The 12,652-nt window shown below is 44.8% G+C and overlaps 1 protein-coding gene across 2 annotated transcripts in view; it reads right to left on the bottom strand.

Annotated features, from left to right (window-relative positions):
• Positions 1 to 12,652, bottom strand: part of CHRD (chordin) — a 56,199-nt gene that overhangs the window by 5,951 nt on the left and 37,596 nt on the right. For both annotated transcript variants that reach the window (XM_088132199.1, XM_088132198.1), the window contains exons 16-20: positions 8,664 to 8,870; positions 7,304 to 7,397; positions 6,210 to 6,260; positions 4,322 to 4,425; positions 1,531 to 1,633 (exon numbers count right to left, since the gene is read on the bottom strand). In XM_088132199.1, the coding sequence (XP_087988325.1) occupies positions 1,531 to 1,633; positions 4,322 to 4,425; positions 6,210 to 6,260; positions 7,304 to 7,397; positions 8,664 to 8,870 (559 nt within the window). The remainder of the gene's footprint in view (positions 1 to 1,530; positions 1,634 to 4,321; positions 4,426 to 6,209; positions 6,261 to 7,303; positions 7,398 to 8,663; positions 8,871 to 12,652) is intronic.

Genomic DNA, 12,652 nt, shown 5'->3' on the forward strand with positions numbered 1-12,652 from the left:
AAAATGTATTTTATTACACTTGCACATATTGGCTGAAATATGTCAAATCTGGCCAGTACTGTCCTGTCCATTAGCAGGTAATGTTTCATGGGTACAAATAAAGCTGATAACCTAGTTTAATCTTTTTCTTACTAAAAAGCACCCTTGATGGGAGGCAGAGATTGTATTAATGGGCCATCATGATGTATGGAAGACCGTCAGTTGGAATGTAAGAGAAATAAATGGTAAAGGAAAAGGAATGGAATTTTTCTTTCATTCATTTCTTTCAAATGAATGAAAGAAAATTAGCTCAGTTGGGTGTCTGTGCACTCAGAGAAAGGAGAAAACTGATCTGATTTTGTGGAGTAGAATTGTATGTATGGAAATAAGGCTATATTATGAACAGAAGGGTTAAACTATATGTCAAAAGTATGAACTGGTGTCACGTATATTGTTGAGGGTGTGTATGACAGTAGGAATGTGCTGGTTGGTGTTATCCTCCAGTGAAAGACTGATGATGAAAGAAACAGGAATGATTTAGGGAGAAACGGTGCAACTTTCTGAGTCGATGGATAGTAGCATGATGAGAACAGAGAAAAATAATGGCCACGCCATCTGGAGTCCCAAGAATGAATGAAATTGAAAGTTGATTGGTGAGTTACCCCCTTAGAAAAAGTTCTGTTTGTTTCAAATACATAGTTCAGCTACAAGTCTGTTCCTGCTTGGCAGAGGGATGAAATGACATATGTTGCCAGTGAGAAAAGAAAGGCGAATAGGAGAAGGATTGCTGCAAAAACTGAGAACGAGAGAAAGATACTGTATATGGAGTCCTTGGGGTTCTCTGAGCTTAGCTGTTTTCTTGCAAACATTTCATTACCTGGCTAGGTAACATCGTCAGTGCTAGAATGGAGTGGGGCTTGCTCTCTGTTTATATACAGTGGCCTGCCCTGCCAGTGTTGGTGGGGCTGGGGGTTTTGTTTTTGATATTGTGTATATCATTTCTTTGATTTCGTTTTTGATATTCTGTATATAAGTTTGATATTGTGTATATAATACGCATAAAGGAAAAGAGAGCTGCAAAGGACATGGTCAAAGAGAACAAGGTTAAGATTAAAACAGCAGAGCAAATGCAGAATAATTTTGATGGAAATAAACATCTGCTTTGGAAGTGGATGAAGGAGGCTAAACAAGATGAAAAAAGGAGAATGACTCTGCGCATCCATTTATTTTCTGTCTTCGATTTCTTTGACCCATTATGCAACCTCTTTTACTTGCCCCCAAAGGGAACAGTCTGAAAAAAGGAGAATGACTCTGCGCATCCATTTATTTTCTGTCTTCGATTTCTTTGACCCATTATGCAACCTCTTTTACTTGCCCCCAAAGGGAACAGTCTGAAAGATAGGTGTGTATGAGTTATAGTGTGGGGTTTTGGGGTTTTTAAATGATAAGAAGCATTTTGAAGAGGTGGGGGCTGATGGTAAGGGAGTAATTTTCTCATCTTAGCTCTGCTGGGACTTACAAGGCAAACTGTCTTTGACACGCGTAGCTCACCTGGGCATTGCTTGCAGCAGTCAGATGGGTTGACCCGGATGGGGTTGCTGCAGGCCAGGGGGGGACACTGGACCTTCTCGCAGTGAACTTCCCCCGTGGCTCCCTGTGCAAATACAGATGGGAAATCTCAGCACACAAAGAACCAGAGCATCATATACACACCCAGCAAATTTCCAGTTCTGGGGACACTGTGGATTGGAAATCCCATCATCCTCAAACAGAACAACTGGGAACTCTTGTCCCAGTCTGGACTCATTTGGAGTCAATAAGGCTAGGAAAAGTGTCATAAACAGCACTCCTCCCCAAACTGAAAAGCTGATCTTGCTTTTTAAATTGGGGATGAGAAATCTTAGCCCCAATTTCCCACTGAAATTGAGGTAGGGAACTCTACCCAAGATGCAGATGTACACTTAGCAAATTGTACTAGAGGGACCTGATGCTGGGAGAGGGCAAGCAAAGAAGCATTTGTTGGCCTAGCAGTTATTGGACAAACACAACCTGCAGTTAAAGCCAAATTTCACCGGAGTGGTAAAATCCATGCATAGCCTGATCAGGAATGATGGTTCAAATAGATATATTCTAAAGACAGAAATGCAGCATGACAATGAGAAAAGCAGGCTAGAACTTCCAAATCATGGGAAGTATTGGTTATGTTTTATCCTGCTTGGCTCAGACCCCCACCCCTTGGGGGCTGGGTCTAGTTCTGAGCACCACATCTGCAGAAGGGTTTGAACAACCTGGAAGAGGTTCAGTGAAGGGCAATGATCAGGGGACTAGAAACGAGGTGCTGTGGAGACCCACTGAAGGGAGAGAAGGACACCTTGAGCCTCAAGAAGACAAGGCTGAGGAGGAATTATGACCAAGGGAGGTCCCACAAAGACCAAGACCTCCTTCTCCCCTTTTAGAGTGGAGGGCACCAAATGGACTTTAGTTACAGGAAGGCAAATTCCAGTTCAACGTTAGAGGAAAACCCCCACATGCTAACAATGTTTGTTACTGACTGAGTGAATTATTCAGTGAGGATGGTGGACATCCTCATATTCATGGACCAGGCGGCAGGCCTTCCCTCTGGTGGTCCCCACTCTTTAGAATCCCCCTCCCCTGGAAGTATAGATGGCCCAAATCCTGCCTGCATTTCGCAAACAAGTTAAAACCATCTTGTTTTGAGCAAGCTACTACCCTTAATTGTTTGTTCTAGGTACCTTTCCTTTTTTATTTATTCATTACACTTTTATTCCTCCTTCATTTTTGGTCCACTCAAGATGGCATATATGCTCCTACCTCCTCTTTTCCCTATAACCTCAGTCCTGCGAGGTGGGCTGGGTTGAGAGAGAAGGACTGGTCCAAAAATTACCCAGCTGGCTTTCGTGCCCAAGAAAGGGCTAGAGTTCACAGTCTCCTGGTTTCTAGTCCAGCACCTTCACCACCACACCAACCAGGCTCTGTTCTTGCTGCCAACTCCCAACATAACAATAAATCTAAATTGATGCTCTGGGATGGCACTGAGTGTATACACCCCCAAATACTTTAAAACAGGTGTTAACCTAGAACTGTCAGCTAAATAAAAATAGAGATAGAGCAACCAGGGCCTATACCAGGGTTTCTCAACCTCAGCAACTTTACGATGTGTGGACTTCAACTCCCAGAATTCCCCAGCCAGCCATGCTGGCTGAGGAATTCTGGGAGTCGAAGTCCATACATCTTAAAGTTGGTAAGGTTGAGAAACCCTGGCCTATACTAACCCAATAATCAAGTAAAAAGTTCTTTAAACCCCTTTGAAAGATCTGTACATTTTCAGGAACAGGAAGGGAGAAAGGAAGGAAGCTGATTCAGGAGCCACAAGGTCACATCCTGAAGGTCCAAAATCTGGCAGCCATGGCTCTGGACCAAGGAATGGAAACAAAGCCTTTCTCAGAGGAACATCAAGGAGGGACAGGGTTGTAGGGAGAAATGAAGGCAGACAGATACAGAGGAACTTGTGACTGAAAGTCTCTAAAAACCAGCACCAGTAGTTTAAACTGGGCTTTGGCTCAAACAGGGGGCCATGGAAGAGTCTTGCACTGACTAATGTGGAAGATCTAGAACAGTCCCCAAAACACTGTTCTGGATGAAGATCAGGAGATGGACTAAGGAATTCGGAACACCTGTCAGAAGACTGTTATAAAATCTAGGAATGAGATAACCAAGGCACACACCACTACAGCCTCCTCTGTCAAAAGCCCCTGGATTCTCCAAAGTATTATTAAGTGCACATTCCTTCATTGAATGTGTTCAAGCAGATGCTGGACCACCATCTGCCAGGGATATTCCCTTTGGGCAGGACTTGAGAGCCTCAGTGGCCTCTTCCAACTCTATAGTTCTAGGAACTCTTCCCCTTGAGTTCCTAGAATTATAGAGCTAATTTTGGTTTGCTTAATGCTTAATCTAATTATTAACTAGATTAATAATTAATCTAATAAGTTGAAGGCCAAGAGAATGCAACCCAACAGGTTTACCTGCCCAATGAAAAGGAAGTCATCGAGGAAGACCAAGGAACATCTGGACTGGGTTTGCAAAACCCACGTAACCACATCAGCTAGCAGTTTGCCCGACATACAAAGTTAGGTTCGTTTTTCTGGAGTTTAACATGTTGCACAACTCCATTAAATTTGTTTATAATTCAATCGACTGGGCAAATGCAGGAAATGGGTTAATTCAATAGCTGGGTTGAGCATGTTGGACGAAAATGGCCACAGAAATTAAAAGGGTGCAATGGACTTTTTCAAATGTCTGGTTGATGATTCCTCCCTACCTTGCAGGTGCAAATGGCGCATTTGATGAGCCCAAAGGGTGGGACTACAGGGTGCCAGCGTGTGCCCGCTCGTCTCCATGTCTTGTCGCCATCAAAATAGCACCCTAAGATAGAGAAAGAGGGTCAGAGCACTTCCCTAAATCTCAAATGCAGTGTAGATCCTACTGTTGGAGCTGAAGGCCTTATGTGGCCCTGAAGGAGCATCTCTTCTTTGGTAAACCTTGGCTGAACTCAAAAACCAGATCAGGATTGGATCTTGTTAATACATGGATTGGAGACCTCCAGGAAATGTTGGGACTGTAGGTTAGTCTGGGAATAACAAAATAAACTTTCTGGAATAAGGGCAAGGGCAAGAGCAAAAAAAAAAAAGATAGGGCTTTCTTTTCTTGTGGTGACAATTCCACTTTACCCTAACCCTATTAAAGGAGATACAGATACAGTTATCACAACTTTATTTTCTTTTCTGGGTCAGAGTCCTTTCTCCTTGTTTTGCCCAGGCACTTTAAATATTCAATGCTTTATTGAATTGTCTGAGTCATTTGGTTATTGTCCGATGGATGAGTAACCTCTCTTCTTTTAATTTTGCCCTTTTTCTTTTTCATACAATATTCTAATTTTCTTTTTGTTATGCTACATAATGACTGAAATACCCTGTTTTTAGGATTAAGGGCATTTTATGTGTTAAAACAGCTCAATCAATACATACAGTACATAAACAAGCCAAGTTTAGAATGAAGGTCCTAAAAGAAAGAAGTAGTCTAAAGCAACTAAGTTTTTTAACCAGCTTCTCCCAATGGGGGCCAATCTAGATGAGTGGACTTCTGCTCCTGGAATCTAAGCAATCGTCTTGCAAACAGGGCAGTCCTGCTGGGGACAGAGGCTGCTTTCAACTACAACCCCAACTTATTTCTTTTCCCCATTTTTTCCTAAAAGAAGCTATACATTAGTTATTTGTGGTGCATATGTTCACCCTTCCATTGATCCGAAGGTCTTCAAAGTAGCTCCCAACGCAGGGCGAAGGAAGGCAACCATATGCCCTCCAGATGTTTGGACTTCAACTTCCCTCAATTGGAGACAGCAAGTCCAATGGCAAAGGACTGCGGGAGTTGTAATCCAAAACATGTGGAAGGCATCGGATGCCTGAGCTAAAACAAACTGAAACATATTTTATACTTTTCAGGATTTATTAAATTTTTATCCTGCCTTTTTGCCAACAATCACACTCAAGCAGCTGGCAATCAGAAAATGGGAATAATAGCAATAACAATCATATGATCATCTCAAAATCATATGAGAAGAGGGAATGGGGAGAGAAATTTAACTACAGTTCAATGAAATAAAAGAAGCCTTGTTAAGTGGCCCTCTAAGACTAGGTTCACACATTAGTCCAGCCTAAACTGGGGTTGGACATTTCATGGTTCAGTGGGTTGTGGGAACCGGCTCTAGCCTTAGCCTGTTGGGTGAACCGGACTATCTTGTAAAGCCCTAACGTGATACTGTTCTTTGTTCTTGTTTTAATTTGGATCTATTATCTCATTTGAACTTAGCAACTATGTTTTATTAAATTGGGTTTAATGCCTAGCATGTTGTGAAAACCCAGCCTAAGCGCCACAACGTGAAGGTGAATTGACCAGCCAAAATACAATCCTGTGGCTGCTGCTGATTGGCCATCCTGTATCCCAGCCAATCAGCTCTGATGACAACTTGGTCCTGAGCAATGATGAATGAACCCGCCCCCACCCATGGATTTCTGCCAGGGCTCTGTGGCAGGTGCACAAGATCTCTTTGCATCTTTGGTGGCCAGTGCAACGGCTGAGGCCTACAAAGAATTTGCAGTCTTCTTTGCCAGAGGGGCCCCAATGCTCAGCCTCCTCACCCCTTCCCTTACCTTCACTGCTGTCTCGGATTTTCTCTGCTCTTTTCTGTTCTTCGTTTCCTTCTATTCAAGGAGAGAGGATGTACATGTGCATCACGGATAGAAGGGAAAATGCAGGATCAGCGGTGAGTGGGACAACGACCCTCCCCTAAGGGTGCCTCCCTCTTCCCAGGCCTTCCCTGGGCAGCTTTACCCAGCCTTCTTTCCAGTGCGGCATTGCCCTCTCATCATTCCATGCCAAGTCCAGAACCACCTCCCACGCAGCTAGGTCTGGACTGCATGTGCTAAGCTGTGCAAAGACAGAAATCTGTACCTAAAACCTCTGGCTTTAAGATGCAGACATCCATTTTCTCCCTGGGATGATGCCCATGGTGCAACATGCCCACGGATATTTCCCTTGGTCTATACAGGCTCTGTCCACCACCTGCCTGACTCCCTTCCCTTCCCTTCCCTTCCCTTCTTCCCTTCCCTTCCCTTCCCTTCCCATCTACCATCCATCCATCCACTCACTCCTTCACCCACCTCCTCCCTCCCTCCCTCTTCCCCTTCCTTCCTTCCTCTCACCCATCCATCTCTCTCCCTTCCTTTCCCCCATCTATCTACCTACTCCCTCCCTTTCCAGAAACAGAAGCAGCCATGCTTTAAAACACAGCCCCAGAATCTACACCGTCTTTATTTCCAAGGATGGTTCCAGGCTTGAACATGGGCAACATTTTGCTAGGAGGTAAAAAGGGTAAGGGGGCTTTGGTTGGAAATGTTCCTGCTGATCCACCAAAAGGACAAAGGTAAGCCAGAATAGTAGGGGGTGTCCGGAAAGCGGGCAGAGCAGGTGTCAGGTAGCATTCTCGCAAATGAGTACAGTCATTATTTGGCAGTGTGATGTGATACCTAGCAGATATTTTGCAACAGCACCTACAGTTTGTTCTTAAATTCCCAAAGGTGACTATTTGCCCCCAAAGGCTGTTGGACCCTGACAGAGAACCTCTGTTCCACCATCCATGGGATTTGCTCCCCTCTTCACCTGCATCCCTCTGACTACCTTCAGAGTATCTGACAGAGACCCCGGCCTCCCATCTGCACGCTTCCCCCTGCCATGCCCAGGTTACCTTCACACACAGGGCAGCACTGATTGCTTTGGTGCACCGGGTGGGAACAGTTGAGGGGCTGGCACAAGACCGGATCACAGATCACCGTGCGCTTCTGTAGCACAGGAAGGGGACAGAAAAAGAGTTACAGAAGGAAGATGATTAGAGTGGGCAAAGGGAGGTGCAGAATTTTGTTCTAACTCTGACCGAGCCTTGCAGCATCCATTCCTTCTTACAATCTTGCTATAACGGTTGCAAATGTGTGCCAAATGACTCTGCTCCTCACTCTCTCTTTTGCTTTTCATTAACAACTTCCATGGCTCTTCTTGGGGGGAATCCATCACAGTTAGCTTGTGAGCAAGCCTTGTCCTTCCACGCTTCCTACAGAGGCCCACAGAATCAAATGCCACAAAGTTTAAGGAACTGAACGTTGGTTTCAAAATAAGTCCTGTTTATGCTCTCCAGGACTTCTTGGAGCACAGGTTGAAAACAAGCATGATTAATTCCTTTATTTATCAGTCAATAAAATGAGTGTGTATTTTTTTGTGCCTTTGAGTCAGTCTTGACCCCTGGCGATTGCCTGGACAAGTCGCTACAGATTTCTTGGCAAGGTTTTTCGGAAGTGGTTTGCCCTTGCCTCCTTCTAGGACTGAGATGGAGTGACTGGCCCAAGGTTGCCCAGCTGGCTTTGTGCCTAAGGCAGGACTAGAATTCAGAGTCTCCCAGTTTCTAGCCTGATGTCTTCACCACTAGACCAAACTGGTTTTCATAAAATGAGCACGGGGATGTACCAAAGTATTTGTTCTCCAAGGTGCCCAACATGCAGACACATTTGGATACAAGGCTTGCTATTGTGGGAAAAGATCATGATAAGTCTTCCAGGTGATGGTGGAAGTGCTACAACCCTCCAGACAAAGGTCAAACCACAGAGCACGGGCAAAGGGGCCCATATCAGCCTACAGGTCACCCATATCTTGCAGCCAACACCTGTTCTAAGAAAACATCCTCAATCACATTGAAGGACTTGACACGGCTCACAAGATAAAGGTAATTTTTGCAGCAGCCAAATTAAACTGGACTCCAAGTGATCCCTAGATACCTTGCTGTGGCCACTTATGCTTCTTATGCATTTATTATCTGCATATATGGTCAAAATACTTGAGATCTTGAGGTGTTCCATTCAAGAGAGTGCACAGGATGTCCCCCCAACAGAGAAAACCTGGCTTACGATGTAAGCAAAAATACAAAATTAAGACCCAGACTCCTACCCCGGCATATATGGGAACCCAAACACAAAACCATCCTTCTAGTGAGGCGCTGAGATGCTTCAGTTCTTCCAGGAAGCCGTGACTGCACATTACGCCACTCTCTTTCCACCTACCTGACAGCTGCATACAGAGCACTTCTTGTCATAGTCAGGGGCCCAGCGGGAGCCATGAGGTCGATGTTGACCTTCAAAAAAGCAGGAGTTGGGGTCTTTCTTCAACTCCTTGGGGTCCTTGGGGCTTGATTCCCCAACAAGTTCGTCCTCTAGATCCACGGAAGCCAGCTGGATGCCACCCGCCTTGCATTGATTTGGAATGTGAACCTGAAAGAACAGTGGCTGTTAAACAAGTGAGCTGAGGTTTGGTAAATATGGGCAGAACATCTGGACACATCGACAGGAATGGGGCCAGCTAGGAGGCAAAGGAAAGAGAAACCAAGTTTTCCTTAATGAAGCAGAATGATGAGACTTGCCATCAGATCTATCTGAAAGGCACTGGATTTGGAAGCCTAAGGCAGTGTTTTTCAAGCTTGGCAACTTTAAGATGAGTGGAACAACTCCCAGGATTCCCCAGCCAGCAGAATTCTGGGAGTTGAAGTCCACTTATCTTAAAGTTCCCAAGGTTGAGAAACACTGTCATAGACTAACACAGCTCTCCTCCTAAGATGTCTGCAATGCTTTAAATAAATCGCACAGATATACCTAAATGCTAACTTCCAAGAGCATCATGGCCCCTGTCGCTGTATCTTCACCTACTCAGGTCAAACGGGAAGGCAAGAAACAGGTGGGAAAGGTAGAATGGGATGGGAAGAACCGCCCTAGTACAGCACGTGGAGTCCTTGGGGTTCTCTGAGCTTGGTTGTTTTCTTGCAAACGTCTCATTGCCCGGCTACGTAACATCTTCAGTGCTAGCAGTGAAGATGTTACCTAGCCAGGTAATGAATGTTTGCAAGAAAACAACCAAGCTCAGAGAACCCCAAGGACTCCACACTTCAACCCTGAGCTACATATTCTCTTCTAATTCAGCCTGTCCTATTCCAATATTGAGAACGACTTTGGAGCAATGGTTAAGTTGCTAGACTCAAAACCAGGAGATGATGAATTCTAGTACTCCTTTAGGCATGAAAGCCAGTTGGGTGACTTTGGACCAGTCCTTCTCTCTCTCAGTCCAACCCACCTCACAGGGTTATTGTGGTGGGGGGGGGAGGTGGGGGGGGCATAATAATATACTACATTTATATGCTGCCCAACTTCCAACAACAGAGTTGCTTTTTAATAACATAGGAAGTGACAAATTTGATAGATAGATAGATAGATAGATAGATAGATAGATAGATAGATAGATAGATAGATAGAGTACATCACCTTGAATTGTACAAAAATAAAGGTGGGATAAAAATCTAATAAACATTGGTTTATTTCATGGATATGCTGCTGTAATTTGGTCAAACTCTCAGCAATGAACAAGCATGCCCAATAATTAAAATTTTCACATTAGTTATCAAAGTAAAACCTCCATGGCAAGGTATTAAAAGTCGGAAAAATCAGCGATCACAGTAAAGCAACTGAATGTGCATAACTAACATCAATCAAATTGATGCTTCAGTCATGTAGGTCTATAAAAACTCACCAAAAGAGTTAGGAAAGCTCTGAAAAATCATTATTTTCCTAATGCTCTCAAGGAGAGGGCAGGGAGGCTATTGTAAAAACAGGCATTGTTCCTGTGAAGTGGGGCCTCTAAGCTTCAGACCCCCTCACTTCCCCAATGTAGGGGACAATGCAGTCCTAGAGGTATCAGTTCGGTTATTTAGGAAAGCTTGCCTACTTTTTCCAAGCAAAACTTCCAAACCAAGTTCAATTTCAACTGTCCCCCTTCTTTATTTTCTAAAAATGCTGTCTATGGAACATTTGTGGGGCCCAGAGGCAGTCTTGGGGCAAAGGAAGATGCTAAAAGCTAGCCCTTTGCAGCCAGTCAGTGTCTCCCAAAATACATCCTTAAATTAAAAGAATGTGAAGGGAAAAAATAATAATAAAGGGGAGGAGATGGTCCTCTGGGCACACCAGTGCCCACGGGTGACATGTGGCCTACCAATTATGCCCCAGGCAAGTGAAATACCTTTCCACTGAAACTCTTCTACTGGCAAAAGCTAAAAACCTGGATCCAGTTTCCCTCTTTCAGCTCAGCCTACTTCACAGATTTGTTGTGGGGAAGGCAGCATTGGAAAGGGGGATGCTAATGTATGCTGCTTGGAGCTCCTGGAGGAAAGACGGGGCCTGAATCCAGCAAGGAGACGAATAAACCAATTTCCTGCAGAATCGCCCAGGATGGAAACGCTCAGCTCCCTTCCATCTTGGCCACTCAGCACAACCGCCAAAGGGAAAACACGTCCTGGCACTGTTATTGGATGCCAAGAGGATTCTGCCGCCTTCCAGCCAAACATGGTTTCTGGGAAGCCACTGGCAATGTTGGCCTCAGGCCTGGATAAGGTATGCGGCCGACAAAAATCTGCCTTTGCAAATATCGCGGCTGTGGAGCGTCTCTGTTCAGGCATCGGGGAGGAGATGGCAAGAAGCCTTGGCAAGGGGCTTAAGCTGAGAAATGCTCTGCCCTGACAAACGGTGACAAACGCTTCTTGGAAATGCAGCCCGTCCGCCCCGCTGGGTTCACACTGAGTTCTTGTGCACGACCTCAGGTTGGCCATGATTCCCTCTCCCGTCAAGGACCCCAGGCCCGACAGCTCAAGGAGAGGCAGAGAAGAGGAAGGCAGGAGTAGCCACAAGCGAATTGCTAGCACTCAGAAGGAGGGCTCAACGTTTTCATGTCAGAGCCAGAAGCTCAAGGAAGTAGCATGCCTGGGACCGCATTCCCCAAAATTTCATTTCATGGAAAATGAACTCAAATTCGGCTCGCCACACAGACACAGCCAGGCTGTTTTTCCTGGCCGTGGCGTGAAAATGGTTTGCCGTTGCCTTCTTCGGAGGATGATGCTTAATGACTGGCATTTCCGTTTCCCATCCAAATAGTAACCAGGCCCAAGTCTGTGCAGCTTCCAAGCCCACACAGGGTCAGCCAAATGCTGCCATTCCATTTTCACAGAATTAAAATGAAACAGAATTAGTATCATTACTCTCTAGTCCAGTGTTTCTCAACCTTGGCAACTTGTGTGAAGACATGTGGACCAACTCCCAGAATTCCCCAGCCAGCAAGCTGGCTGGGGAATTCTGGGAGTTGAAGTCCATACATTTTACAGTTGCCAAGGTTGAGAAACACTGCTTTACTCATGTTCCTCTTCTATCACATGAACAATCAGAATCTGTTAACACCTTTTTCTGAATCTGCTAAGAACTTTAAATAAGCAACTTCTTTAGAGCATGTAAGGGTTGGAAGCAAATTTGGGTTTTCAGAAAGCAAGATACAAATCATATGATCGATGGTGGCGATTGCTCTATCTTTCTAGCTAAGAAAAGGCTGTCTGCTCCCCTCCACCCCCACAAACCTTCTATGCCATTCACTATTATGTAAATAACAATCTTAATAAATGCAGCATTTCTCATTATTTCATTTCCACGCCAAGAAAAGTTTCACCCGCAGAATTTCCATCTGTCTGGGGACCAAGCAATACTTCTACTTGCAGTTATTAGGAATGCAAACAATGTGAAATTTAAGATTTTGGCATGCAGCAACGCTTGGCAACTAGCCATGCTCCTAAACGTTCCCACTAGCTGAGGAAAAGTGAGTAATTTCTGAAATTCTCTCTCTTTGACCTCAATTCCTGTCAGTTTAGAGGGCCCTTTCAAAACTGACTTTTCAAACTGTGCCCTTCACCTCTTCGGATCTATCCTGCTACGGATTCTCCAAAAATTCAGCTCTGCTTCTAGTCCATTTATTGCATTCCAGTTTCAACGTTTGGATCAGAAAAGATCTGGTGGCACCATTTTGGACAGGGTCTATTGACCCTGCCCACCCCATCTCTACATGTTCTCAAACATCACGGCTCTCTGCTCCAGGAAATCTTTGTACTAAAATCAAATGCGATGCTATCTCAATTGTTAGAGCAACTCCTCAACCCACCATGCCCAGCCAGCCAAGCCAAAGGCCTTCCCAC

The sequence above is a fragment of the Python bivittatus genome, unplaced genomic scaffold (genome assembly GCF_059951505.1).
Source record: "Python bivittatus isolate LINGU-HERP-01145 unplaced genomic scaffold, Pbiv_v1 ctg000980_np1212, whole genome shotgun sequence".
Classification (NCBI taxonomy): Eukaryota; Metazoa; Chordata; class Lepidosauria; order Squamata; family Pythonidae; genus Python; species Python bivittatus.